The sequence below is a fragment of the Rattus norvegicus genome, chromosome 5, assembly GCF_021556685.1.
Source record: "Rattus norvegicus strain SHRSP/BbbUtx chromosome 5, alternate assembly SHRSP_T2T, whole genome shotgun sequence".
NCBI classification, from domain to species: Eukaryota; Metazoa; Chordata; class Mammalia; order Rodentia; family Muridae; genus Rattus; species Rattus norvegicus.
The window spans coordinates 141,160,807-141,187,476 of record NC_141538.1 but is presented as its reverse complement, the minus strand read 5'-3'; the positions used below and the strand labels follow the sequence as shown (position 1 = coordinate 141,187,476).

Genomic DNA, 26,670 nt, shown 5'->3' with positions numbered 1-26,670 from the left:
GCTTTTCTGTAACCACAGACAGGGAAACCAAGGCTTGCACGCCTAGCGAGAGACGAAGTTTGGCACCGGTCCCCCGCCACCATCAGACACTGGGTCTCAGAGCCTTCTAGCCTCACTGTTGTTCCCTGAATCTCTTCCGGACTGAGACTAAAAAAAAACCAAACAAAAAACCAAAAACGGACCGACCTCAGTCACTGAGCACAAACTGACAGGAGAAGTAGCCACTCATCAGTCCTCTTTTGCGGAGGTAAGACTTGGCTAGGAACTCCAGTTTCTTATTGGTCTGGGTTCCGGGGCGTGCCCAACTGTGGACACGCCCTTTCCCCCCGCATCTTCCTCCCTCCCCGCTTCCTTGGGGGCGGAACCCTTTTTCAAGCGCTCCTAGGCCAGATTCTCTCTCCGGTGGCGGGGAATGAGGGCGGAGTCACGAGCCGAGCGGCCAAACTTCTTCCTCTCTCTCGGGCTAGCGTTACAGCCGGTGGCTCATTTCCGGTGGGGGTGCCGCGCCCAGTGAGGGCCCGGAAGTGGGTCGCGCTAAGACCGCTGGGCGGTTCTTGCCGGAAGTGGAGAGCGGCTGATCGCAGTCCGGAGGTGAGGCGGAACTCTTAAGGTGAGGGTTGGTGGTTGGTTAAGGATTGGGGTGGTCTTTGGGGCCCACCGGGTCCTGGCCGTTCCTAACGGCCTTGTTAGCTTACGCGCAATTGGGGAGTCCTGCTGAAAGGGTCGGGGTTGGAGCCCTTCGGCCATCCGGGGCTCCTGGGTGCGGTCTCTTGAGGTGAGGCTGGGGTACCACATTGAGCCGGGAAGTCCTGAGGAAGCCACTTTCCCCTTCATTTCGCAGCTCTGCCTATCAGCCTCCGCGGAGGCCTGATTCCTAAAGGTATCCTAACTAACTGAATGGAACCTGTGAGACCTTAGAATTTCCTTCTGACCAGGTCTTGTTCCCATTGCTTGGATGGGTAACTTGATCTCGGAGAAGAAAAGATCTGGTTTTAGAGAGAGGTTTCCAGACCCAGATCCTTTCCACAGTCATTTCCTTGGAACCTCTCTAACTTTCGATCTGGGCAGCTGCAGGTTAAAGGCTATCTGGTTTGTAGAATTAAAAAAAAAAGTTAAAAATTTGGAATGCCTGTTAAATTTAAGGTAGGCTAGTAAGCCCTGCGTTTGCAATCGGCGAGCTCCCCTTACACTTAGACTGCCACTGTTAACTAGAAATCCAAGCTAACTTTATGGGAGGTGCTGGCCACTTCTGGGTCTGAAGTCAGATGATTCAGGTTGGGTCTGGCACAGTTGCCAAGTGCCTGTGGCCATAGGATTGCTGTGTTTATTCTGTGTTGGCAATATGGAAGATTTCATTGAATACAGTTTTGAAAAGTCTAGTCCTTGACCCTATTAAGTTAACAGTGGAAGACAGTTAAATAGTTTTAAAGGTGGTGAGGATGCTGAGGAAGGATGCAGCAAGGGAGTCAGGAACCTTTTTGAAAGATCAGGGGCGTGGGGGGGTGAGAATACATTAGATAGAGGTTAGTATCAGAACTGTCCGGTGAAGCTCTTTGTCTTGCTTTCCCTCGAAGTGAAAATCCAGGGTTAGGACAGCACATTTCATCATTTGCCAAGCATTTATTGGACCTCAGTATGTGTGAAAAAGCATGAGATTAGGCACTTAGCCCTTGTGGCTTAGGAATACACTTGTTCTCTTGTGGGATGTGCAGTATGGGAGGAGCCAACAAATCAACGGTGGCTGAGTGTGTGCACTGTGCGAGCACAGAGGCACTGAGAACAGGAGAAATATCAGAGCCACACTTGTAGGCAGAAATGAGGGACTTGAGTGTTTCAAGATTTCCTTAGGCATATAATAAGCCTGAGAAACGAATTTCTAGGCAGAGTACTGTAGATGGAAAGGCATAGAGACCTAGGCACGTGAAAGACAGTGACTAGTCAGTTTTGTTGCGGTTTCGGTATTACTTGGAGAAGTGGAGAAAATGAGAGGTTGTGGAGTCAAATAGGGAGGCCCTTGGAAGCATGCTAATGAATTTGGATTTTAGCCTGGAAGCTATGTGGATACTTTGAAGGGTTTTCCCACTTGGCAGAATGGGAAGGGACCAGCTACTGGAGTAGGTCAATAGTTGAAAGCTGTTGCTGTGTCATGGCTTGAGCTAGAGAGGGGCAGTGGAAATGACCGAGAGGGGTCGTGTTAGAGCAGTATTAAACTGGAGTCTTGGCCATATGTGGTCGTGTGTGTCTGTAATGTCAGCACCTGGGGTTTGAGGCAGGAGAGTCACGAGCTGAAGCCTGGGGCAAATACGAAGGCTGGAATCCAAGGAACTGGAGGTTGTTATTTTCAGGAGTAAAGAAATAGTTGTAGTCTAGAAATTGCTGCTCTTCTGGCCTCAGATACTGATGGTACCATTTAGATAAGGAATATAAAAGGCTCTTTGGAAAGAGAAGTAAAACCATGAAGTGACAAAGAAAAACAAAGTCTGGAGCCTTCTGGGTATCAGTACCCCTAAGCACAGATGTGAACGTGCTGGTCTAGCCAGGGCAGATTGTAAAGGTGTGGAGAAGAGGGTGTGACCTGTACTGCTCAGAGGAATACTCAGGCCTGGAGTTTGGTAGAAACTGGGAGTGGGGTGGGGTGTCTGGCAGGCTGTCAGGGGCTTTGGATGTCTTCATCTGAATGTGTCTGGATTTTATCTTGTAGTTGTTGGTTTACCAATCGAGTTGCTGTAGCCCAGCATGTAAAGCTCTCTGTGGGTACTTCCTACCTTGCAGAAATACTCCGTAGGTCAACTGAGCATATTAATGGTGCAGAGAAGTTTAATAAAATTGGTGGCATTGAAAGCATGTTAAAGTATAACTTAAGTCTGCAGACCAAGTGGTAGGTAGGGACAGGAGACTTCTCGAGTGCAGCTGGCTCTGAGGAGGCATTGTTGGTGCAATGTTTCCATCCTGAGGGGGGATTTTTTTCAACCACGTTCATGATAGTGCATGAGTTTTTGTTGTTTTTTTTTTTTTTTTTTTTTTTTTTAAACTGGAGACTGGTTTAAAAGAACGACTTCTTCATTTTGGTTTTCTGTGAAACTATAAGTACAAGGTTCATTTTGCTTAAAAAAAGCAAATACAAAGCCTTATTGGAAGTAAAACCCTTTGGCTTGAAATTTAACGCTGAGATTTGAAACCCGAGGACCATACATTGTGTCTTACCAAGGGTTGTGATTATTTCTTTAAATACCATCATCAGTTTATCTGTCATTAACCTGTCTTCTGAACCTAACACTCCAGCTTCTGTACCATAGTGAATCTTTTAAAGTTCTTGAAAAATTTTTTTGCACCTTTTGTCCATTATTCTCACGGACTTCATAGTCCCAAAGAACCAAGTCTAAATTTCTTTTCCAGCTTACCAGCCCTCTACAATTAGACTTTGATGTGTTGTGCTTCGTTGTATTGTATTTTATTTTGTTCTAGAAGTGTTCGCTATTCAACCCAGGGCTTTGTGCTTGCCTGTCTACCAATGAGCTGTGGCACAGCCCCACTCAGACACTTGTCTAAATTAATTTTCAGACTTGACTTTCTAATTTAGATTAGCATTTTATGTGAGTCATTTGTTCTCCCCTTATGCTTCTTATATTAGACCAGCTTTTTCCCCCCCAACTTTGGCACAGTTGACATTCGGGGCTGTCCTGTAAGATGCTTGGCGGCATCCCTGGCCTCTATCCATTGGATGCTGGTATCACTTCCTCAGTTGTGATAGCCAAAAACGTCTTGAGATATTGTTAAATGTTTCCTGGAGGAAAGAATTTTTCCTGGTGGAGAACTGCTTAAGAAAACTTCGTAGGTGGGCTGGGGCAATGGCTTATAATATAAAGACCCCTGCTGCTAAACACAGCCCTTGAGTTCTCTCCTTGGGACTCACATGGTGGAAGGAGAGATCTGACTCCTGCAAGTTGTCCTCTGACCTCTGCCCACGCCCTGTAGCATGTAGGCATCCACACACAATAAACAAGAGTAATAGAAAACATAGCTGTGTTCCTACAGGGTCTTATTTCCTCAGCTAATGCCTCCGCGGAGACTCTGAGCTGGATTCAGCACAGCGTATGGCACATTATAAGCATCATACTCTTGATGGATAAATCATTTGTTTTCATTAAGATACTGGGAAGTTATTGTGCTTTCAAGGAAGTCCTCACCACCCTCCTAAGACCCCTGTTTCACTTACTTAGTTTTTTTAACACTCATTTTTTATTTTATGTGTATTTGTGTCCCAAGTGTATGTATGTACACCATGTTCATGTTGGTTATCATGGAGGCCAGAAGAAGAAACTGGAGTTACAAATGGCTGTAACTGCCTGGTATGGAACTGGGAACCTCAGGGTCTTTTCTGAAAGCAGCTGCCCATAACCACTGAGTCGGGGCTCCGGCGGCCTGGCTTGCAGTCCTTTAATAGAGAAAGGCCGGTGATTGGCTGCAGGTTTGTGTTGGTTACCTGGAAGGCTAGCAGAGTTGCCTCTCCCTGATGGTATGGATACGTAGACTCCGCTTTGGTCATGTTCGGATTGCTAGCAGTTAGCTCGCTTGGGTTTAGCGGATGGGGATCGCAGAGTTGATAGTCTTGTAGTTTCTTCCTTTAAATTAACATAACTTTTTCACCATAAAACTTTCTTCTTGATATACCGTTATGTAAACCCAACTAAAAAAAAGTCAAAGCTCTAAAAATATTCCTCTGCTACAGTGCAGCTTTGTCTGCCTTCTATTACCAGACATGTGCCAAACTTTTCCATTTGGCTGGAAAATGGCTGAAATGTTTAATGGAAGGAATAAACAGCCTTGCTATTTTTGTTTGAGGTTTTTTTTGGGGGTGGGGGAGTGTTTTTAGCTCTTTTCTTCCTCCAGAGGCCATTACAACTTCTATATTTAAATTAATTATAGACTTAGAATCACAGATCTTTTCATATCTATAGCTGTAGCTGAATCATGGCTAAGGATGGATATCATCTTTGGAAATATCTTTATGTTTGTGAGTTGGAAAGGCTGTTCTATTAAAGCACCCACCCAGGCTGAAATCAGCAGTGCAGTTGTTCGCTACTCAATATAGACACAGTGAAGTAAGAAGGGCCTGCTGAATGTTCATTGTACTCTTTTCAGTCTAAGGGAGAGAGGATTCATAGCCACACAGTTATCTGTTAGCCCCAAACCATTGAAACAGCTAGTTCCCAAGTCTGACTTCAGCTTAGGCCATATTACTCCTTTCACCTCACACGCCACGCCTGGAGTCTCAGATAGAGGACCGCAGCAGGAGGGAATAGGAGACCAGCCCTGATATTGACTTGGATTCCTTCCCTCCGTAGAAGATAGGCTTTTCTTTTCTCTTTTAATCTAATCCTCAGGTGGCAGTGACTTGGGCACTAAATGTCATTGGTTTCATCGGTGAAACCAAAATCTTAGGGAAGAAGAGTGGCTCCTGATCCGGGTTAGATTTAGATGACATCTTTACAGAGTTGATTCTTTGGTTTCTGGGTTAAGTCAGCTGTCTTAGAATTTCTGTTGTTGCAACAAACACCGTGACCAAAAAGCAGGTTGGGGAGGAAAGGGTTTATTTGGCTTACACTTCCACAACACTGTTCATCATTGAAGGAGGTCAGGACAGGAACAGGGCAGGAGCTTAGACAGAAATAAGGAGGAGTGCTGTTTACTGGCTGGCTTCCCACGCCTTGTGCAGTCCCCTTCTTATCCAACCCAGGACTACCTGCCCAGGGATGGCACTGTCACAAATGGCCTGGGCTTCCCCCATTGATCACTAATTAAGATGCCTTACAGCTGGATCTTACGGAGGCATTTTTCTCCGTTTAGGGTCTCCTTTCTCTCTGATAGCTCTAGCTTGTGTCCGGTTGATAAAAAAACCAACCAGAACATCAGTCTGCATGTAGGCCTTTCCTATTAGCATGTCCAGAACCTAGCACTAAGAATTTCTATGTATCATTAGGGATAGAACTAACTAATGCATTATAGCGCTGTGCTGGCTCGAAAGAGACAACCCAGGAGCTAGTGGTCTCCCTCATTCCCCAGTCTTTTTTTGAAATAGGATCTCAGTATGTAGACCAGCGGCCTCTGCTTCCTGGGTACTGGATTAAAGACTTTCTTTATTTCTTAAACACTATACTTCTATGTCAATGTTAAGCAAAAAAGGGTAATTTGCTGAAAACTCGGTAATGTACTAGCTATTGTAAATCTTATTTTCAAAAATTTTTCCCTCCTTAGACCATTTAGCTGTTCCCCAAAACCAGGAGCCCCAGGTACATTGACTGTAGATGGGTAGATAGGTAACATTGCACTGAACATCTTGGTGTTATCCCTTTCAGTACATTGTAACAGTTTACTTTCTTAGGATGAAATCTCAACAGGCTTAAAAGACAAGACCAAGAAAGCATTTTTTTTTCTTTCTTCGTTCTCTCTCATTTTTTTGTTTAGGTTTTGTTTTGTTTTTGTTTTTGGGACAGGGTTTCTTTGCGTAGCCCTGGCTGTCCTAGATTTCATTCTGTAGGCCATGCTGGTCTTGAACTCAGAGACTTACCTGCCTCTGCCTCCCGAGTGCTGGAATTAAAGGTGTGCACCACCACTGCCAGGACAAGAGAAGAATTTTAAGGGCAGTTGGCTTATTAAGAATATAGGCTGACTTGGACAATTGTTTTCATTTCCGTTTTATATGAACTGATGACTTAGACCTCCCATGGGATAAAGTAGAAACCATTTCTCACTATTGGTTTAATGGCCTCTTGAGTTGTGAGCAGAGCTGCTGTGGTGACCCAGCCCGTGGCCTTGTGCATGAGTTAATGAATAGTAAGAAGTTGTTGGGATGAAGAGATCCAGAGGTTCCTAGTTGCCTACGTAGCTCAGTGGCTCAGTGTAGTGCGTACGAGGCCAGGCTCTGGGCTCTGTCTCTAGTACCACAAAATACAGAATGATGCACACGGAGCAGTTTTGGCAAGCCACTTCTAGTTTTTCTTGGTTTCAGACTGCAAAAGAAATTGCTGGGGAATCAGGCTCATAGTTTCCTTCTACCCTGCATGGTGATGTCATGAAGCTTTTCTTGCCAGTGACTTATAAACATTATCTCCAGTCTTGATCCTTTCCCAGGCTCTCTGTCTAAATACCTATTGGACATTTTTATTTAGAATCTTCATTTTCTCTTCAGACTCTGTACATCTGAAGCAGACATCCTTTTTTTTTTTTCTTCTGTAACTATAACCTGCTACTGCCCTAACGTCATTCTCGTAAGGGCCCCATACTTGTAACTCTAGACTTGCCCTCCTCTCCCTTCTGAATGCTGTAGTGCTTTCAGTCAGGACCACACAGTTGCCCTTGTTCTGTCTGGTTCACACTCGTGTGTGCCCTCCAAGGGCAGAGCTGAGAGCAGTGGGTGGAAGTTGCAGGGAGGCAAGTTTGCCTCCATATAAGGAATACTTTGAGCTGTCTGAGTAGAGTGGGCTGTCTCAGAAGTCTAGGATTCTCTGTCCCTGAAGGTGCTTGATCACAGGCTGCCCAGCTAATTGCTAAGAATGTTGAAGGGACCACTGTGGCACCGAATGGAGTTTTTGTAAGGTGATTTCTCCAGTTACTTTTAATCCTGAGAAGCTGGTTCTATGGAAGGTAGCTCTGCCCCTCCCCTTTTGGGCAGGGAAACTATTTCATCTTTAAAGAATAATCCCGGCACTTAATTCAGGTGCCAGGTCCTCAGTTGCTTAAAAGGGGATTGATTGTAGGCTCATTGATGGTTTTCAGGTGCCAATTATTGTAGGTTTTTTGTCTTTTATTTGAAATGTCATTTTGTTGAGTTGGGCATGATAGATAGCCTGTCTTTAATCCCAGCACTCCAGGCAGAAGCAAGCAGATCTCCATAAACTTGAGGCCAGCAGGTGTACACAGTGAATTAATTCTGTGCCAACCAGTGCTGTTCAGTAAGTCCCTGCTCCACCAACCCCCAGAGTCTTCAGTAGCCTTCGTCTTTCCCTGAGCATTTTGGAGCAGCTAGATAGGTGAGCAGCCATACAGACCCTGATATTTCCCTTTCACTCAAATCCTGTTCTGTTTGTTAATGCTTTGCTTCCTTTGATCTGATCCCATCGCTCATTCCCATCATTATAGCAAACCAGCGTGACACTGGCTGCATTTTCTAGGATATCTGACCCAGCTTGCCTGCTTAGCCAGCCTTATTTCCACACTGTATGCATTCTTGACTTTTTTTTTTTAAAACATAGTCTATTTTTTAAAATTTTATTATTTTTGAGAAAAGGCCTTACTCTGTAGCTCTTGCTGGCCTGGAACTCACTATGTAGACCAGGCTACTTCAAACTCACATAGATCCAACACACAAAAAAATTTATGTATTTGTGTGTGTGGGGGCTTGTAAGTGGACTTGGAGAAATGGCTCAGTTTATTCCCCCTACACAACACACACACACACACACACACACACACACACACACACACACTCACTCTCTCTCTCTCTCTCTCTCTCTCACTATTTATTTATTTATTTATTTATTTATTTATTTATTTATTTATTTATTTATTTATTGAGACAGGGTTTCTCTGTGTAGCCCTGGCTCTTTGAGAACTCACTCTGTAGACCAGGTTGACCTTGAACTCAGAGATCTACCTTCCTCTGCCTCTGCTTTCCAAGTGCTGAGATCAAAGACTTTATAGTGTTTTCTTTATAGTGTTTATAGTGTTTCTGTATAGTATTTCTAGACAAGGATGGGTTGCTGGAATTGGTTCTCTTCCTGCCTTGTGGGTCCTGGGTATTGAACTCAGGTTGTCAGGCTTGGTAGCGTGTACTTTTACCTTCTGTGCCATCTTGCCTGCCCTAAAATGATATATTCAAATAAGCAAAACTATTTTCCTGTGTTACTTAGTTTCAAGATACTACACAGTAATTTGTGCCTAAGAAGGCAGCATTTACTTTTAGGTGAACATTATTTGTAAGATTTTATAAAAACAAGCAGAAAATTTTGAGAAGGAAGAAGAAATTTTTCCCACAGAGTTGACAGAAAGGAGAGAGGCCAGGTCCGTTATAGATGTTGGTGGATTAGGGTCCCACTCATATTTGTTCGTCTGTCCAAAGGTCCACTGTAACCTACTGTAGTTTTACCCCTGTTAATTTTCTAATGTTGGACTTACAAGGACAAGGCATGATCCCTGCCCTAGGGTGGCAAATTGCCTGTTGGTTCTTTTACATTTATCCATCCATCCATCCATCCATCCATCCATCCATCCATCCATCCATCTCATCTCTCTACTGATCTGCTGATCTATTGTATATGTTTATCCATCTGTTCATCCATCTGTCTGTGTCACTGTACATCTGTGCAGAAGCATGGAGGTGAAAGGACAACTTGCAGGAGTTTTTCCCCTTGCAGGAGGGTTCCTGGGCTCTAACTATGCTTAGCAGGTACCCTTGTATGATGAGCTAGCTCACCCAGCCCTGTTTGTTGGTTATTAGTGATTTTGAGCCTCTGTGTGTGGTAGAGATCAGTGCGCAGTATCATGAAAGTACATGAATGGAGGTGCTTTTGAGGTAGGCAGTCTCTTACCTGAGACTCCAAGGACAGTAAGAGTTCCTGAGCTGGGGCAAAGTGTAACCACGCAGGGTGATTAGTTTAGTGAGTGAAAGAAGACATGGCTTTTTATGGAAGTGCAAGTAAGTTGGTTGCTGACGTGGTTAAGATAGGTGGAGTAGGAGGTCAGACCAAGTGACTGTAAGTGATAACACAGGGCCAGATCATGGAAAGGCAATTTGGACTTTATCCTGAATGCTTTGGGGAATACCGAACGGTATTAAATCAAAACATGGTACTGTTGTGGGCCAGGGCAATAGCACAGTAAGGGGAAGCTCATGCTGTGCAAATCTATTGATTTGAGTTTGATTCTGGAACCCATGTTGGAAAAATAACCCAGGTGGATGTTGGGGCGTGTATAATCCACACATTCTTCTAGCAAGATGGGAGGCAGAGACAGAATCAACCAAAGATCACATACACAGTGCTACCTCAAGAAACACTGAGAGACCCTGCCCCAAAACAAGGCAGAAGGGGAGAATCAACACATGAAAACATGAAAAGTTGTTCTCGGCGCCTTCCCTCTACCCCCCATATCCACACACATCTACACAAGATTTAAAAAAAAAACCAAAACATCCTAATTATATTTGCATTTGACGTGGCTGAAGAAAGGATATATTGCTGAATTTAGGGGAGACTAGCTAGGAACTTACGGCAGTAACCAAGGCAAAGTCTAAGTGATTTTCTCCCCCCCCCCCCCCCCCCTATAGGTTTTTTTTTTTTTTTTTTTTTTTTGTTAAGGTCATGATGAAGGCGAGGGACATCTATTCTTGAGGTGTGCAGAGTGAAGCCTGTAGATGTGTTTTTTTTTTTTTGAGCTGGGGACCGAACCCAGGGCTTTGCGCTTCCTAGGTAAGTGCTCTACCACTGAGCTAAATCCCCAGCCCTGTAGATGTGTTTAAGATAGTGTTTCATGTAGCATTTGGGAGGTGTAGGCAGGAGAAGCAGGAGTTTTGAGCCCTTCCTGTCCTGTTTCTACAAAACAAACAACACAACAGAAAGACCACTCTGGTTCACTGTATTATGGCTAACAGTTTCCAGGTTATTATTTTGGGCAATTTTGTGACTGCCAGCAGTGCCGGATCACTGAGACAGTGTGGAGAGGGCTTGGGATAGCCATACTGGGGAAGGTGAGGAATTGCATTTCAGTTTGAGGTATGTTTGGGACAGCCAGGTTTACATGGAAGCTGGATCTAAGATTCTGAATCACAGAAGAATGGCTTGACTTGAATATGCTGCTCTGAGGTCTTTAATAGATAGGTGCTTGCAAGCAGGTTGGATGTGTTTCTATAGTAACGGCAGTTGAGGGCTGGGAGAGGTGGACCTGATCCGTCTGAGAGAGTGTGTAGGGTAGGAAGAGGTGTGTCTTGCTGGAAGTGGTGGCTCACACTTGTAATCTGAGCACCTGGGAGGAAAGAGGCAGGTCATTTGGTTTGTCTTTTTGGTCCCTTTGCTTTTGGGCATTCTTTCTCACAACCTATCAAGTCACACTCTATTCCCACAAAACAAAGCAACCCCAAAGCCCTGGTTACTGCTCTCTATTTGGCTAGTGGTAGGAGGAGATTAGCTATAAATGGTAGTTTTATAACCAGGAAAGGTGGTTCATACCTGTATTTTTAGCATGTGGGAGGTAGAAACAGGAAGATTTGGAGTTCATCATCTTGCGCAACTTGGAAGTTAGAGGAAGATTTATTTTTTAAAATTATGTATATTTGTGTATCTACATGTAAATATAAGTGTTCCCAGAGGCCAGAGTCATTATATCCCCTGAAGTTGGAATTCTAGGTGGTTGTGAATTCGCTGAAGTGGGTGCTAGGAACAGAACTCGGGTCCTCTGAGAGGAGTACACACTTTTTTTTTTAAACCATTGATCCATGTTTTCAGCCCCTAATACTATTATTATTATTAAACCTTGTAAATTAGATGTCAGGGCTGGAGAGATGGAGACCTGAGCAGCATATTCAAGTCAGGCCATTCTCCTGGGATTCAGAATCAGATCCAGCGTCCATTTAGACATCTAAACCTGGCTGTCCCAAAGGCACCTTAGACTGAAATGCAATGCCTCTTCCTCCCCAGCTCTGCTCTTAGTGGTTAAGAGCATTGGCTGCACTACCTGAAGACCTGGGTTCAATTTAACCACCCATACGGCAGCTCACAGATGTCTGTAGCTTCAGTTCCAGGAAATCTGATCCCCTCTTCTGGCTTCTGTGGGCCATTCGTATATATAAAATGGACAGACATACTTGTAAGCAAAAACCCACTCATGTAAAATAAAGATAAATCTTAAGATAAAATGACATTAGTTTTCACGGCTATGGTAGCATGTACCGATCTACAGTTTGTATTGCATTTTCCATTACTGTATTTTCTGTGTTAGCACTGGCCTCACTGCCCACCTTATGTGTGACAGAGCATGTTGTATAGCAGAACTGAGTGCTTTGCATGGATGGCAGCTTTGGGATTTAGTTTATTCCCCTAGATTTATAGTGTGGGTTACATGTGAGTCTGCCCTGGGCAGTACCCAGAGTGGATCAAAGGAGCAGTATGAAGTTGCTTGGTGGTTCTGCTGCCCCAGGTCCAGGTCTGTTCCCTGTGAGACCCAGAGGTTCCTGCTGCTGCTTCAGTTCAGGAAACAGAAAAGTTGGTTTCTCATGATTATTTTTACTATTTTCCCCGCTCCCGGCACTCGTAAATAACATTTGGTAACAAGGAACTGGATCAGAGAGATAGGACCCGCACATAGAGAAGAATGAACAGAGATTGTATTGTCGGTGAGCTGCTTATCTCCTGCGCGGGGAGGCTAATGTGGAAGAGTGAGATACTCTGGCATGGTAGCTATCATTTTGGGGAAGATTCTGATTGTCGTGGAGTCACTGAGTCTACTCATCTTCAGTTACTTGAATTACCTAATGCTTTGATGAACAGAATATAAGTCAAGGCTTTAACTGAAGTTCTACAATCACAGTTACCTTGTCCAGGTGCAGACAGGTAATGTTTCCCACTTGGATGTGTAGACCAGGCAACGGTCAGAACGCTTGTTCTCCTGTGGTTTTATAATGTGTATAATGTGTATGATGTGTATGATGTGTATAATGTGTATAATGTATATAATGTGGTTTTATAATGTGTATAATGTGTATGATGTGTATGATGTGTATAATGTGGTTTTATAATGTGTATATGTGTATAGTGTGGTTTTATAATGTTATGAGTCCTAAATAAACACTGCACACCTTTGGCCTTGAGCCTAAGCAGCCTGGTAGTCAGTGGTCTAGAAGGACGAGTGAAGTAAAGGGGCAACTGAGATAAGCAGCCTTTTCTCCCCTCTTGGGGCTTACTCTCCAGCGTCTTAAGACAGTGAGTGACGCTGGTTCAGGAAAGGTTCTCTGAAAAGTGTATGGCAAGCTTTCAGTCTGTGGTCTCCTTGGCTGCATATCCAGACCCCACCCGTTCTCTTTTGAGCTTGGGTCAGATGGCAGCTTCATGATACCCTTATCTGATCTCCCAGCTGATGTATTCAGCCCATCTCTGAAACTCTATGCCACTCTGTCTGCAGCTTCTGTCACCTTTAGCTTTTTCCCTGTCTGTTTGATGTCTATTAGTATATAAGTTAAACACCCTCTCCCCACCTTCAGTAAGAAGTTAGTGAGGATGGCATTTTTCCTGGTATGTGATGTCCCACTGCAGACAGGAAGTTGGGGGTGGGGTGGAAACCACATTGAACATATAGCTCGGAGGTTTGAATGTTGGCTTCTGTGGTGATTAGTGTGTTACTAGAGGCAAGTCATTAAATATTGCTAAAAATTAAATATCTATCTTTAAGTGTATGGTTATTGATTGAGGGTGTGACTCAGTGGTAGAGCGCTTATCTAATATTGATGAAGACCTGGGCTAAACCTCTCATCCCCCAAAAGGAGTATAGTTAATTATCCCAAATAGTTGTAGGGCGGTTTAACCTGAGAAAGCATGTGTGGCCTACTTTGTAAATTCTAAACTCCTACATAAATACCTGTTAGTATATACTAAGTCCTCAAGCATTTGAATAAGATTTGCATCAGTGAACACTTTTTCCTGAGTAGTTTTCTTACTTAATGAAGTCTGCATGGTTTTGCAAATGTTCTAGATGACTTTCCCCCTGTATTTTATTACTAAATTATCCTGTTCCACAAAATTGGTATCCTCCCCACCTCATGTGGGTATAATATTAAAATAACATCAGACACTTGATCTGTTTCAGCAGGTGGAACATTATGGCTGACATGCAAAATCTTGTAGAAAGATTGGAGAGGGCAGTGGGCCGCCTGGAGGCGGTGTCACATACTTCTGACATGCACTGTGGATATGGAGACAGTCCTTCAAAAGGTAAGCCAGACCCACTTGGGTGCTCTGTGTGAGCCTGGCCTAATTTTTCTGTCCTGGTGAACCTTCTTCTTTGGAACTTACCTCCCAGACTAAATGTAGGTAGTTCATCTCCTGTGAACAGATACGGAAGGAAGTGACTTGGTACAGACCTCCCTGTGGTTAAGTAATTTTAACGCAAGAACTTCCTGCTTGTGTGATGTTTCCTGTCCTTTCTTTAGCAGAATGATTCTAGTCATTCTGTCAAATGACAAGTGATACTAGTTTCTTCTTTCTAAGTGATTTGGCCAGTTATCCATTTTGCCTTTACACTAGCCAGACACAGGCTGTTAAGAGATGAAAGGGATCTTAGAGAATCTCCATGTTTATTTCAATTTATAGATAAGTAACATTAAGCCCAGACAGTAAGGATGTCACAGATTCAGTTAGTGATGGGGTTAGAGAGAGAGCTCTGTTGCCTGACTCCTGCTCTAGTTTTCTGTGCATTGTGTCTCATTGGCTCTCCACTTGCAAGGAACATCTGTCTGGGGATGTGGCTCACTGGGGTTAAGTGCTTGCCGTACATGCTTGAAGACCTGAGTTCAGATCCACAGAACCCTCTTAACGCTGAACACAGTAGTATGTGTCTACAATCCCAGTGCTCCTGTGTCAAGTTGGGAGGAAAGGACATCCTGGAAGCTTGTAGGCCAGTTAGCCAGGTGCGTGCAGTAGTGAACAAGAAGGGATGCTCTGTCAAGTAGAAGGCAGGAAGGACCGATATCTGAAGTTGTCCTCTGTTGACCACATAAGTGCCAGTACACATCACTCATGTCTATTTTTTTAGTCCTTCTGGTGCATGACTAGGTCTTCCTATTGTTTGTGTTTGCCTTTCCCAGGAGCAGTTCCATATGTGCAAGCATTTGACTCGCTGCTTGCCAATCCCGTGGCGGAGTACTTGAAGATGAGTAAGGAGATTGGGGGAGATGTGCAGAAACACGTAAGGATGTGGGCCTTCTTTTCCTTCCTATTTAATGACTGGATGCTTTCTTCACCCTCAGTGTAGGGGCCCCTGGGAGCCTCCTGACTCCTTTTCTTCTACCTTTGTTGGTCCAGAACAGAAATGGGGTCCATTTTTCTAGGCCTCCTGTTTTACTACATACTCTATGTGTTTCTTTTATGACACGGCTTGTTTGGTCATGAAATACAGCTGTGCTCATCTTTGTGGTGGAGAAGGCCCTTGCGGTCTTATTCTAACGTTGTGTAACCGAGTGGAGAAAGAGTCACTTTGATGACTTAGCATCTGTCAAACCATGCATGTAGTTATTAGCTGTGCTAACATGGATTACTTTCTCATTTAGCCCTCTGTGAAGTAGGCAATGACAGATGCCTGTCCTCCCACTTCCCATCATGCTCTGCCTCCTACACGGTCACCACCACCTGCATCCCACACTCAGACACTCTGCCACTCTTCTGAGGCCTGGCACCTTTTTGCTGGTGCACTGAATGATCATTTCTAAACAGTAACCGTATTTAGGATCTCTCTAACTGGCCCTGCGTCCCTTATACACTAGCTGTTGGCAGGGTTTGAGAGGAGTGAGCTCTGTGGAGCAGTGCTGGGACTTTCCACTGGTGGGGGAATGGTGGTTTTACTTCAGACAATTGTGTAGCATTTGAGAAAGAACTTAAGCAACCTTTAAAAAAAATCCTATGTGTCCGGGTGTTTTCCCTGCACGCATGTCCATATACCAGTTGTGTGCATTGTGCCCAGAGAGGCCAGACGAGGGCACTGAACCCCCTAGAAGCAGAGTTACAGATGATGTGGGTAAGCCATGATGGGTGCTGGGAACTAACTCTGGGTCCCTTGGAAGAACAGCTGGTGCTCTTAACTATTGAGCTCTCTCCAGCCCCTTGAAAGCATTTTTTTTTAAAAACTTATGTCACTTTTATCTCTGAAAGTACAAATCTAGTTGCAGTGTGGTAGTTCCTGACTGTCTGCCTAGTCCTGGGAGACTACAGCAGGAGGATGTCACACTTTTAAGTTCCTGTCTCAAAACATCAAAAAAAAAAGGAGCTAGAGAGATGCCCTTGCAGATGGCTTGAACTCTCTTCCCAGCACCCACTTCAGGCGCTTCACAGCAATTCCCAGCTCCACTTCACGGGTCTCACACCCTCTTCTGGCCTGTGTTGGGAACTGCACAGAGACACATGAATAAAAATAAAAGTAAATTTAAGCAAGTTTTCTTGGGGCTGGGATATATTATTACCTCAGAGGTAGAATATTTTTATACCATTTACTGAGCCTTGGATTCTATCCCTAGCATCTCAGAAAACAAACAAACAAACAAACAAACAAACGAACAGATGAATGGACAAAGAACCCAAACAGATAGATCCCAGAGTACTTCACATGAGCTTACTAACTTGCCTTCACCTCAGACGGGTTATCCTCATTTCCAGTCCTGGCTATTTGTCATTGACAGTTCCAACAGGAACAGAAGTGAATGTGATTCTGGTACCAGTCCTTGAACTCTGGAATACATGAAGCAGATGTGTGGATGGCGGGTTTGGTATCCAGGGTCTATGGATGTGGATGTTATACTTACATGTCGAGTGTCATGAACAGCAGATTGTTTTTTCCTGCAGGCGGAGATGGTCCACACAGGCCTGAAGTTGGAGCGAGCTCTCCTGGTTACAGCTTCTCAGTGCCAGCAGCCAGCCGGTGTAAGTTTATTAGGTAGTTTAGTTTGGTCTGATGCTCATGGCAAACAGAAATTTCCAAGAGGCTGTCACAACATGCTACGGTAATACACAGTAATGTACAGACGTAAAAGCAACTTCAGGTGCCCCTTGGGACTGTGCCGTGGGTAGTTACTGGTCCCCAGTGACTTTTTGTTTTCTGTCATTTTGTCCATTACTTTAGTTGCCCCTGGGACGTTGCTACTTTTGTCAGGAAATGGAGGCAGCTCTGGTGTTTGACGGGCGGCAAGGCTGTGGTGGGGATCCTAAGCCTTTGAAACTGGGTCTCCCTTCATCCTTTACCCTCCCTTTAACTCGACTCTTACTTCAGCATTTTCTGCTACCTGATATGGAAAATTAAGTTAGAGAATCGAGAGCTTTCTCAGAAGGAAAGATTATTAACTTGTCTTAGGCTTTCCTGGTCACAGAGGATGCTAAAACAAGTTTTCCTGCTAAGGCTGAAATAAATAAAACCGTTGATCTTGTCATGCCTAAGTCTATGAAAACAGTGCAGATAATTTAAATATCTGTCTTGAGTGACGAGAGTGTTTTACCTCAGTCTTTTCTCCAAGTTCATACTTTCCCAGATGAATAAAGCAGCTGAGACATTGCCATGTTTAGACCAAGGTTAGCAAAACCACAGACTGCAGGCCAATCTTATCTTCCACCTATGTATGGAAATGAGTTTTTTTTGGGGAACAAATATTCACTGATTAGTACTTTAGAGAAGTTTTCACACTTCTTGGTAGACTGTGTGCACACAGGACCTGAGAACTGACACAAAAACCAGGTTTTTGAAGGGAGGATCAAAAAATGGGAACGCAGGGCTCATCCATTTCACTAAGTGGCTTTGAATGGTAGCATCACGGTGGCATTTGAATCACCAGCTCTCTACTCAGCATCTGCTGTGTAGCTCAGGGTGCGTTGAGGACAAAGGAGAACTCAGACAAAGCCCTGGCCTTTGAAAAATTAACAGAAGCAGCAGCAGCAGGTTTGGTAGTATACCTTTAATTCTAGCATTTGGGACGTGGAGACAGAAATCAGGAGGAGTGAAGGGCGGCCTGGAATGCACGAGACCCTGTTTTACAGAGAGGCAAGGGGAAGGAGAGGCAGGACACACACGGATCTGGGATAGTTCGCAGAGTTGTATGGTAAGGTATCAGATTGGTTGTGTTGACATACGATACAGAAGCTTATGGCAGCTGGGGTAAAAAGGCTGCCACATGAGGCTAAAAGCCGAAAGCTCATGAAGTGTTTAGATAAGTGGAAAAGAGAACGCAGGGAACACAAAATAAGCCATGTCTTCTCTTAGGGGGTCAGAAAAGAGACAAATGACCTGAATGGAGGGAGGTGCTCTTCTGGTATAGAATGTAGGTCCAAGCACTAAGTCTCTCCTGAGGACTTGAAACTTTGTGCAGAGGAACCTGATGTGAGCAGTATCTCAGCCATCTGAGCCAAGGTGGGGTTGATACAAAGTTTACCTTAGTGGCGGGAGTATTCTGGATTCTAGGCTATGTAGAGTATAGTCTAAAAACTGAAGAGTTTGCCTTCAGAGTCAAGAGTTGATTCTCATGTGTCGGTTTTTTAGAAATACTTACCACAGTTGTTTCCCATCTCCTAGAATAAACTCTCGGATTTGTTGGCCCCTATCTCGGAGCAGATCCAGGAAGTTATAACCTTCCGGGAGAAGAACCGAGGCAGCAAGTTTTTCAATCATCTATCAGCTGTCAGTGAAAGCATCCAGGCCCTGGGCTGGGTGGCTCTGGTAAGAGGGAAGGGCAGGTGTAAGCAGGGAAGGAGAAATGGCTGCAGAGGCTCTCTGTCACTGGCTGCTTCTTCCTCCACAGGCTGCGAAACCCGGCCCCTTTGTGAAAGAGATGAATGATGCCGCCATGTTTTACACAAACCGAGTCCTCAAGGAGTACAGAGATGTGTGAGTCTAGCCAGGGGGCAGGGCGAATGCAGCTGTTACCTTCTGGAGTGAGCTGTGTATTGGTCTTCTCACTTCAAGGCTGTTCCTTGGAAGCTTGGTAGATCCCAGCTGAGAGAAACTGCATTTGCAAGCAGGAAATATTTCTGTTTGCGTTTTTTTTTTTTTTTCACTCTGAATGTCAGGCGCTCTTTAGTTTCCTAGTCCTTACCCTCCAGGTTTAAGGGGTTATACTGGAGGTAACATGGATTAGTGCCCTTTAAGTTACTATTTTCAAATTACTGGTTGGTTGGTTGGTTGGTTGGTTGGTTGGTTGGTTGGTTGGTTGGTTTGTTTATTTATTTATTTATTTATTTATTTATTTATTTATTTATTTATTTATTTATGTGTATGGGTTTTTCACATCTGTGTAAATCTATGTATCCTGTGCGTGTCTGGTGTCTTCAGAAGCCAGAAGAGAGCTTTGGATCCTGTGGAACTGGAATTACAGATCTTATGAGACATCATGTGGGTGCTAGGAGTTGATGCTGGGTCCATGTAAGAGCAGCCACTGCTCTAAACTACTTAGCCATCTCTCCAGATCGTTACGTTGCTTGTTTGTATCAGATTTTTTTCTTCTGTTGCTGTCTCAGTGGTGCTATGACAAAGGGGTCAGTTGAACTTAACTAGAAAATTACCTTGTATATTCATGTATTCAAGTAAACTGACAGTGAGGCTGCCTAGCCAACACCAGTATGAAGAAAGGAGTCATTGTGTTCTCACTAACCGCATAACCTGCTAGTCCTAAGTGACTTCTCCATTGCTAATTTTGAACTGGAGTGACTGCAGTTTCTTAGCTCTATAACTATCCAGACATCATCAGTCAGCAGACACTTGTTGAATGTGTGTAAGAAAAAAGCCTTCATTTGTGTGAAATGTGTCCCACAACTCCACATACTTTTAAAATTCCTTCTAGATGCCTGGAATTACATATACCCTGTTTGGAACTTACCCTATCATTTTTTTATAAAAGACTTATTTATTATGTACAAGTACAGTGTAGCTATCTTCAGACACACCAGAAGAGGGCATCAGGTCTCATTACAGATGGTTGTGAACCACCATGTGGTTGCTGGGATTTGAACTCAGGACCTCTGGAAGTGCTCTTAACCACTGAGCCATCATCTCTCCAGCCCTCCCGTATCATTCTATAATTCTATCGCTGAAGAAACTAGGTGTTGGGCTAAGTAATCACAGAACCTTCCAGCTAACGTTTAGAAAGAGAAGGATTGTTCTAGACACAATGCAGTGTGTCTTTTATAATAAATGCTGATTGTTGCGCGCACGCGCGCGCGCACACACACACACACACACACACACACACACACACACCCCGTTTTCTTTCTTTTTGGTTTTGTTTGTTTATTTTTATTTTTTGAGACAGGTTTTTCTCTGTGTGTAGCCTTGGCTGTCCTGGAACTCGATCTGTAGACCAGGCTGGCTTTGAACTCAAAGAGTCTCATGAGTGCTGTGATTAAAGGCTTGCACCACCTCTGCCCAGCTGATTGTTTCCTCTGAAAGAAGCACTGTAGTTGGGAGCATATTTTGACATGTGCACTGCACTCATGGATCCCTTAGTCCCATGGCAATGCTTCACTAATCTTGGCTGTGCTGTGGCTTCCTACAGAAATGTGTTTTTAACAACTTTGCTATTAGGTTCTGCCTGTGGTATATTTTGGGGGGAAAAATTGGTCCTAACAAAAACATTGATAAACACTGTTGTCAAAGATGAACATGTAACCCAGTGTCCCTGTTCTGCTAGAGTTTGGTCTAATTAGGGTAAGAGGTAAGGTTCGGTTTTGGTTCTTTTTTTTTGTTGTTTATTTTTTGTTTGTTTGTTTGCTTGTTTGCTTGTTTGCTTGTTTGAGCCCTGGTTGTCCTGGAACTTACTCTGTAGACCAGGCTTTAAACTCAGAGATCCACCTCCTCTATCTGGAAAAAAGGTGTGCACCATTATGGCCAGTTTGCTTTTTTCTTTTAAAAACATCACTGATGAGAGGCTAGAGAGATGGCTGCTCCTGGGGAGGACCCTGCTTTGATTCCTAACACCCACAAACATCTATAACTCCAGTCAGGATCCAACACCCTATCCTGGCCTCCTTGGACATCAGGCAAACATGTGGCATATAGGTATACTTGTAGGCAGGATGCCCATACACATTAACTAATTAAAAGGATATTATTGATGGTAGGGAAGCTGCCACTGAGCAGAGCCTAAGAAATGCCACAGTAGGAGGATGCGAGCCAGTGGGCAGGCGGGGTTCTGGAGCTGCTACCATACTCTAAACTTCTTTTTAAATTTTCACAGGGATAAAAAGCATGTGGACTGGGTTAGAGCTTACTTGAGTATATGGACAGAACTGCAGGCTTACATCAAGGAGTTCCATACCACTGGCCTGGCCTGGAGCAAGACGGTTAGTGAGTCTTCCTTCTTTCCCTCTTCCTCTCCCCAGGATAGGATCTACTGGCTTCTCACACTTAAGTCACCAAGGCCAGAAAAGGGATGCTGTGGAGATGGTCCGGCAGTTAAGAGCTCTGGCTGATCAGCAGTTCGCAGACCTGGTTTCAATTCTGCCCACAGGGCAGCTCACAATTGTCTATAATTCCAACACCCTCTTCTGTCCTCAACTACCAGGAGCACATGTGGAACACAGACATGCATGTAGGCAAAACACTCCTAGACATTAAAATAAAAGAGTAAGTTAAATTTAAAAATACAAAGACAGACCCCTATTATAAATTAACAAGTTAGATGCTATAATAAATACACAGCCCATAGCAAATAAAGAAAAATACCAAGAATAAGGTGTGTATGACTATATTCTTGCATTTCTGTTCAGGGGCCTGTGGCAAAAGAACTGAGTGGATTGCCATCTGGACCCTCTGTGGGATCAGGCCCACCTCCTCCCCCACCAGGCCCTCCTCCTCCCCCAGTTCCTACCAGTTCTGGCTCTGACGACTCTGCTTCACGCTCAGCACTGTTTGCACAGATTAATCAGGGGGAAAGCATCACACATGGTGAGTATTTTGGCATGGGCAGTTGTTAAAGCAAATGGCTCACATTAGACTTCATCAACCAAATACTAGTCCAAACCAGAATCCTGGCTTGTGTGTTGGGAACATTCATTTGGGGGGGTCACTTGCCTTCAGGTTACTCAAAAGGACATCAAACTTGAATTTAAGTTTGGTGACCAATGGACCAGTAAGATGGCTCAGAAGGTAAAAAGATGTTTGTAGGCCAAGCCTGGTAGTCTCTGAATTCAGCCCCTAGAAGCCACAAAAATGACGAAAAATTGACTCTACTGTATGCACACTAGCATGATTCCTCCTGTCCACAATAATAACTTTCAGTAAAAGAGCAGCTGACAGACTCGGGTGCACACCCCAAGCCTGATTGATGATTTGAATTTGACTCCTGAGATCCACTTGGAGGAAGGAGGGATCCAACTCCTGCGAGTTGTCCCGACTGCCCTCCCTCCCTGCAGTAAGTTCATAACCAAGTACATAATTTTAAGAAGTAGACATTGAACAGGGTAATGACAGTGAAGTCACTAAGTAGCATGTACAGGGCACCTCGTTGGCCAGCTCTTGGTGTTGGCAGTTTTCCCAGAGCCTGTGGCACGGTTCCATGGTCTCTGTAGTCATCGTGTTGGGATGCTAACTTCTCAAGATGTGTACTTGTCACATGGGAAGCTTGCCAAATAGGGACCTACCGTTACAGAGAAAGTAGACACTTCTATACCTAGCCAGTGGAATTCTTACTTGACTTATTGACTAAGAATGTACATATAAAAAATAGAAAAATATTTTTATGTACACTGTTATTTATAGTAGCCAGTAGTAGTATAATTAGGGAAATATGAGGCGTTAAGGGAAATGGCTGTTAACTGTGGTGTGTCCTCTTGATAGAATACTGTACAGCCATGAGAAACACATTTTCCAACAAAGGAACCATGTAATGGTTAAGGCAGTAGCAGGTATCATTACTACCTCTTAGAGCACTATGGATCTCCAGCCCCATGGAATAAGGAGGATCTCACTGTCCCCCCTCATAAAACAGCTTTACCTCCAAAATCAAATACATTACAGCCAGAAGCAGTGGTAGAACAAAAACTGGCACTCATTCTTGCTTTATGCAGTCAGTATACTTTGGGCCAGCCTGTTTACTATGTAATCTTTTCCAAAAAAAAAAGTTAGAAAAACGAGAGAGCTTTTTTTAATTGAGTATGAATTAACTAGATCAGATTTGCTAACACTCAGTATGGCTGTAACCAAAGAACACAGCATGAGTAGAGACTAGACGACAGAAGAAATCCAGTAAATAACCTCTTACCCATGCTCCTAAAAGTATGCCTGATGAAACTCACTGTGTCTCACAGAGACAGGAAGTAGAAGGGAACTTGTGGGGAGAGGAAGGAACCAGCAGGAGTGAAGGGGGAGCAAGGAAGGTAATGGGGGTGAATATGAGAAAAACACATTCCATACATGTATGAAAAACCACAGTGGAACACATTTCTGTGTGTAACACACACTAAGAGAAAGGTAGGCAGTTTCAAATGCCAGCATTGATGAGGAGGGTTAGTTTTTTCACTGATTTTCTTCACCATGACATACTTTCCCCTTTTTATTATTACATGCATTCCGTGTTTGTAGTGCATACCTTTCTAGATCTGTTTTAGTGCCTCACACATTATCCTTGCTCCTTCTTTACCTTCAACACACACTTTTTTTTTTTTTTTTAAATAAAACCATATAACTTAGAGGACAAGAGAAACCATAAAAGCAGTTCTCCAAAGCTGATTTGCAAGATGGCCTCTCAAGAGCTTGAGTTTTAAGTTTCTGCTAAGGACTAGTAATAGCAGACCTTGTTTATTGCCTCAGCCCAAAGCTCTGTCATGAAGAGCAGGGACGAGGCAGCTGTGGTGTGTTCTTACAGCCCTGAAACATGTATCTGATGACATGAAGACTCACAAGAACCCTGCCCTGAAAGCTCAGAGTGGTCCAGTTCGGAGTGGCCCCAAACCATTCTCTGCACCTAAACCCCAAACTAGCCCCTCCCCCAAACCAGCCACAAAGAAGGAGCCAGCTCTGCTGGAACTGGAAGGCAAGAAATGGAGAGTGGTGAGTTACGGAGCCTGGACTCCGGGAAGGGACTAGGAAGAAGTCTTTAAGCAGAGTTTAGCTGAAGAGTGCGGGGTTCTGGCTTTGGTGGGAGAACAAAGGTTTGGGATGAGGCATTGTTTTTGCTGATGTGTGCTTCGTGCTAAGAATCCTGGGATGTGTCTTCATCAGGAAAACCAGGAGAATGTTTCCAACCTGGTGATCGATGACACTGAGCTGAAGCAGGTGGCTTACATCTACAAGTGTGTCAACACGACATTGCAAATCAAGGGCAAAATCAATTCCATTACAGTAGGTGAGTCCCCCTTGCTGCCCTAGGGCTAGAGCCACTTTCTGCGTCTTTCTTTGTCCAGTCCTGGATTACAGTCCTTTTCATGCCACTGTTCATCTGCTTCCTTTCTTCTAGATAACTGTAAGAAGCTTGGCCTGGTGTTTGATGACGTGGTGGGCATTGTGGAGATAATCAATAGTAGGGATGTCAAAGTTCAGGTAACCTGATGTCTTGGCTTCTCCTTTTGGTCCCTGAAGAATTAATTGAGAGACACAGCAGACTCACAGATGTTCCTTGGGCAGGAATCTGATTCTCCAAAGTCTGTAAGCTGAGCTACTTTGGATGTGGCAGAACTTGGCTCTTTAAGGGAGCTCTTTCCAGGACCTGGCCCAGCTCTTTCCTGGTGGCCCTGGACCACCCCCAGTCTCTAATGTCTGGTGTGCACTGGGGGCTTTTGTGAAGTAGTGTACTCATTAAAACAGTGAGTACCCTGTGCAGCTGAGTCGCTCATATGAGCTGGGACTCAGTTGTCTTGGTTTTTTCCCCTTGCAGGTGATGGGAAAAGTGCCAACCATTTCCATTAACAAAACAGATGGCTGCCACGCTTACCTGAGTAAGAACTCCCTGGACTGCGAGATAGTCAGTGCCAAATCTTCTGAGATGAACGTCCTCATTCCTACAGAAGGCGGTGATTTTGTAAGTTTCCTTTCCTTTCCTTTCCTTTCCTTTCCTTTCCTTTCCTTTCCTTTCCTTTCCTTTCCTTTCCTTTCCATCCTTCCTTCCACAGTGTCTCTTGTATTCTGGCTGGTCTGGAGCTCATTGGTGATCCTACTGCCTCCACCTCCTAAGTGCTGAGATACAGTCGTATAGCACAGGGCTATATGAGATTGAACCAGCTTGTGCATGCTGGGCAAACATTCTTCCCACTGAACTGCATCTCTGAGGAATAGGACATTAAAAACAAGGAATACGCTGGGACTGTTGCATACACCTGAATTCCCTGTAGGGTCTTAGCACACAACTCAGTTTGGCCTCAAACTCAAAATCTTCCTACTCTGTCTCAGACAACTGAGACAGGACCAAATACTTACTGAATTAGAGAAAACTCATTGATGGATATCCTATGTCTGCAGGTAAATCCCAACATCAGTGTACACAGAAGCCAGACAGTCCTATAAAGGGGGTTCCAGAGTGACCCTGCCATTCTAGTTCACTAAGAGTAAGAGTACTGCCCGCCCCCACCAAAAAAAACCCAGGCTGTTGTGTAGAGCTAAGTGTCCAGGACCACAGAGCACTAAACAGTCAACGGTGCAGATGCAGAACAGCATGGCTGGGGAGGGTGTTTGTCTCACTCCATGTGTGCACCTGCCTAAGGTCAGAGGAGAGCACTGGGTCACCTGGAACTGGAATTACAAAGGGTGCTAAGCCACTCCATGGGTAGTGCTCTTAACCACCGAGTCCTCTCCAGCCCCATCAACCTGTTACTTCTATTTTGCAGAACGAGTTCCCAGTCCCTGAGCAGTTCAAGACCTTGTGGAACGGACAGAAGTTGGTCACCACAGTGACAGAAATCGCTGGATAAGTGAATGCATGGGTCCTGTGCCCTCTCCCTTCACACCATGGGATACATCTGTATGGAGACGGTTCTTTTCTAGATTTCCTCTACCTTTCTGCTCTTAAACTGCTTCTCTGCTCTGAGAAGCCCAGCTACCTGCCTTCACTGAATATACCTCAGGCTGAGACGGGCGGGACAGCAGGTCAGTGGATTTTCACCGGAAGGTGCAGCTTCTCCACATCAGCGCGGCTGCACCGCAGTCCGAGCTTATGGAGCTTCCGGCCCAGACTGGGACACTGAAGCTTTCAGCTCTGGGGTCATTCTACCAACAAACAGTCCTTGAGGGTTCAAGACACCCTGGAATGCATGCTGTTCTAACAGTGAGCATGGAGGTAGCGGGAGCCAGTGATTCCATGAGGTTCTAGCCAACCTAGTTTTCAGCGTTGACAAGTGAGGCCAGGGTTGCTCTTGACCAAAAGCTAAGCATTGCCACCCAGCATTCCAAGCAGACTTGTTTCCTAGAAGCATCCTTCATTCTGCATTCCATCCTGGGTCGGCATCTACCACACACAGCAGGCATTCCTCTTGCAGCTGCAGGACAGTAGCAGTTCCCAAAAAGTCTTAACCCCCTCCCCCGCCCCGATTCCCATGGGGGAACAACTTAGAAAAAAGGGGGGAAGAAAAACACAGCATTCCAAGGAGTCTGGCGGTCCTCCTTCCTGCCAGATGACTGTCACCGTGTCCACTCCTCCTGCTTGTCACGCTCAGCAGCTGAGGCCTCCTCGTAGGGACCTGGATAGGGCTAAGACCTCCACTGCAGCTGTTTGGGGCTTGGTTTACACCAGAGTCTTGCACAGCATTGGTATCGCAAACCCAGAATTCTCTCTAGGACACACTGACCAAAATATGCAACCTTTTTTTTTTTTTTTGTGGGAAAAGAGGAAGAGAGATTGTCCTGTGACTTCTGCCCATTACCTGAGGCCTGTGGAAATAAACCTTTATGTACTTAAAGTTATACAGAAAATAGAATAAAGTTAATACCAAACTTGTTTAGTTATTCTCCTGA

At 44.5% G+C, this 26,670-nt stretch overlaps 1 protein-coding gene across 13 annotated transcripts; it reads left to right on the top strand.

Moving 5' to 3' along the window:
- On the top strand, positions 1-26,653 carry Cap1 (cyclase associated actin cytoskeleton regulatory protein 1). Of its 13 annotated transcripts, none has more exon segments than NM_001430086.1 (14): positions 550-591; positions 7,864-8,030; positions 13,855-13,976; positions 14,849-14,949; positions 16,596-16,673; positions 18,310-18,453; positions 18,536-18,621; positions 20,966-21,071; positions 21,498-21,675; positions 23,594-23,778; positions 23,950-24,073; positions 24,185-24,267; positions 24,602-24,745; positions 25,548-26,653. In NM_001430086.1, coding segments are annotated over 12 exon segments (1,425 nt in total). In that variant the 5' UTR covers positions 550-591; positions 7,864-8,030; positions 13,855-13,864; the 3' UTR covers positions 25,632-26,653.
- Positions 26,654-26,670: the final 17 nt, after the last annotated feature.

Coding starts and splice junctions, on each gene's coding strand:
- Cap1 (XM_087550911.1), top strand. CDS start 13,865: ATGGCTGACATGCAAAATCTTGTAGAAAGATTGGAGAGGGCAGTGGGC. Junction 18,454..18,535: donor CCCTGGGCTGGGTGGCTCTG/GTAAGAGGGAAG, acceptor CTTCCTCCACAG/GCTGCGAAACCCGGCCCCTT. Junction 24,746..25,547: donor CTACAGAAGGCGGTGATTTT/GTAAGTTTCCTT, acceptor TCTATTTTGCAG/AACGAGTTCCCAGTCCCTGA.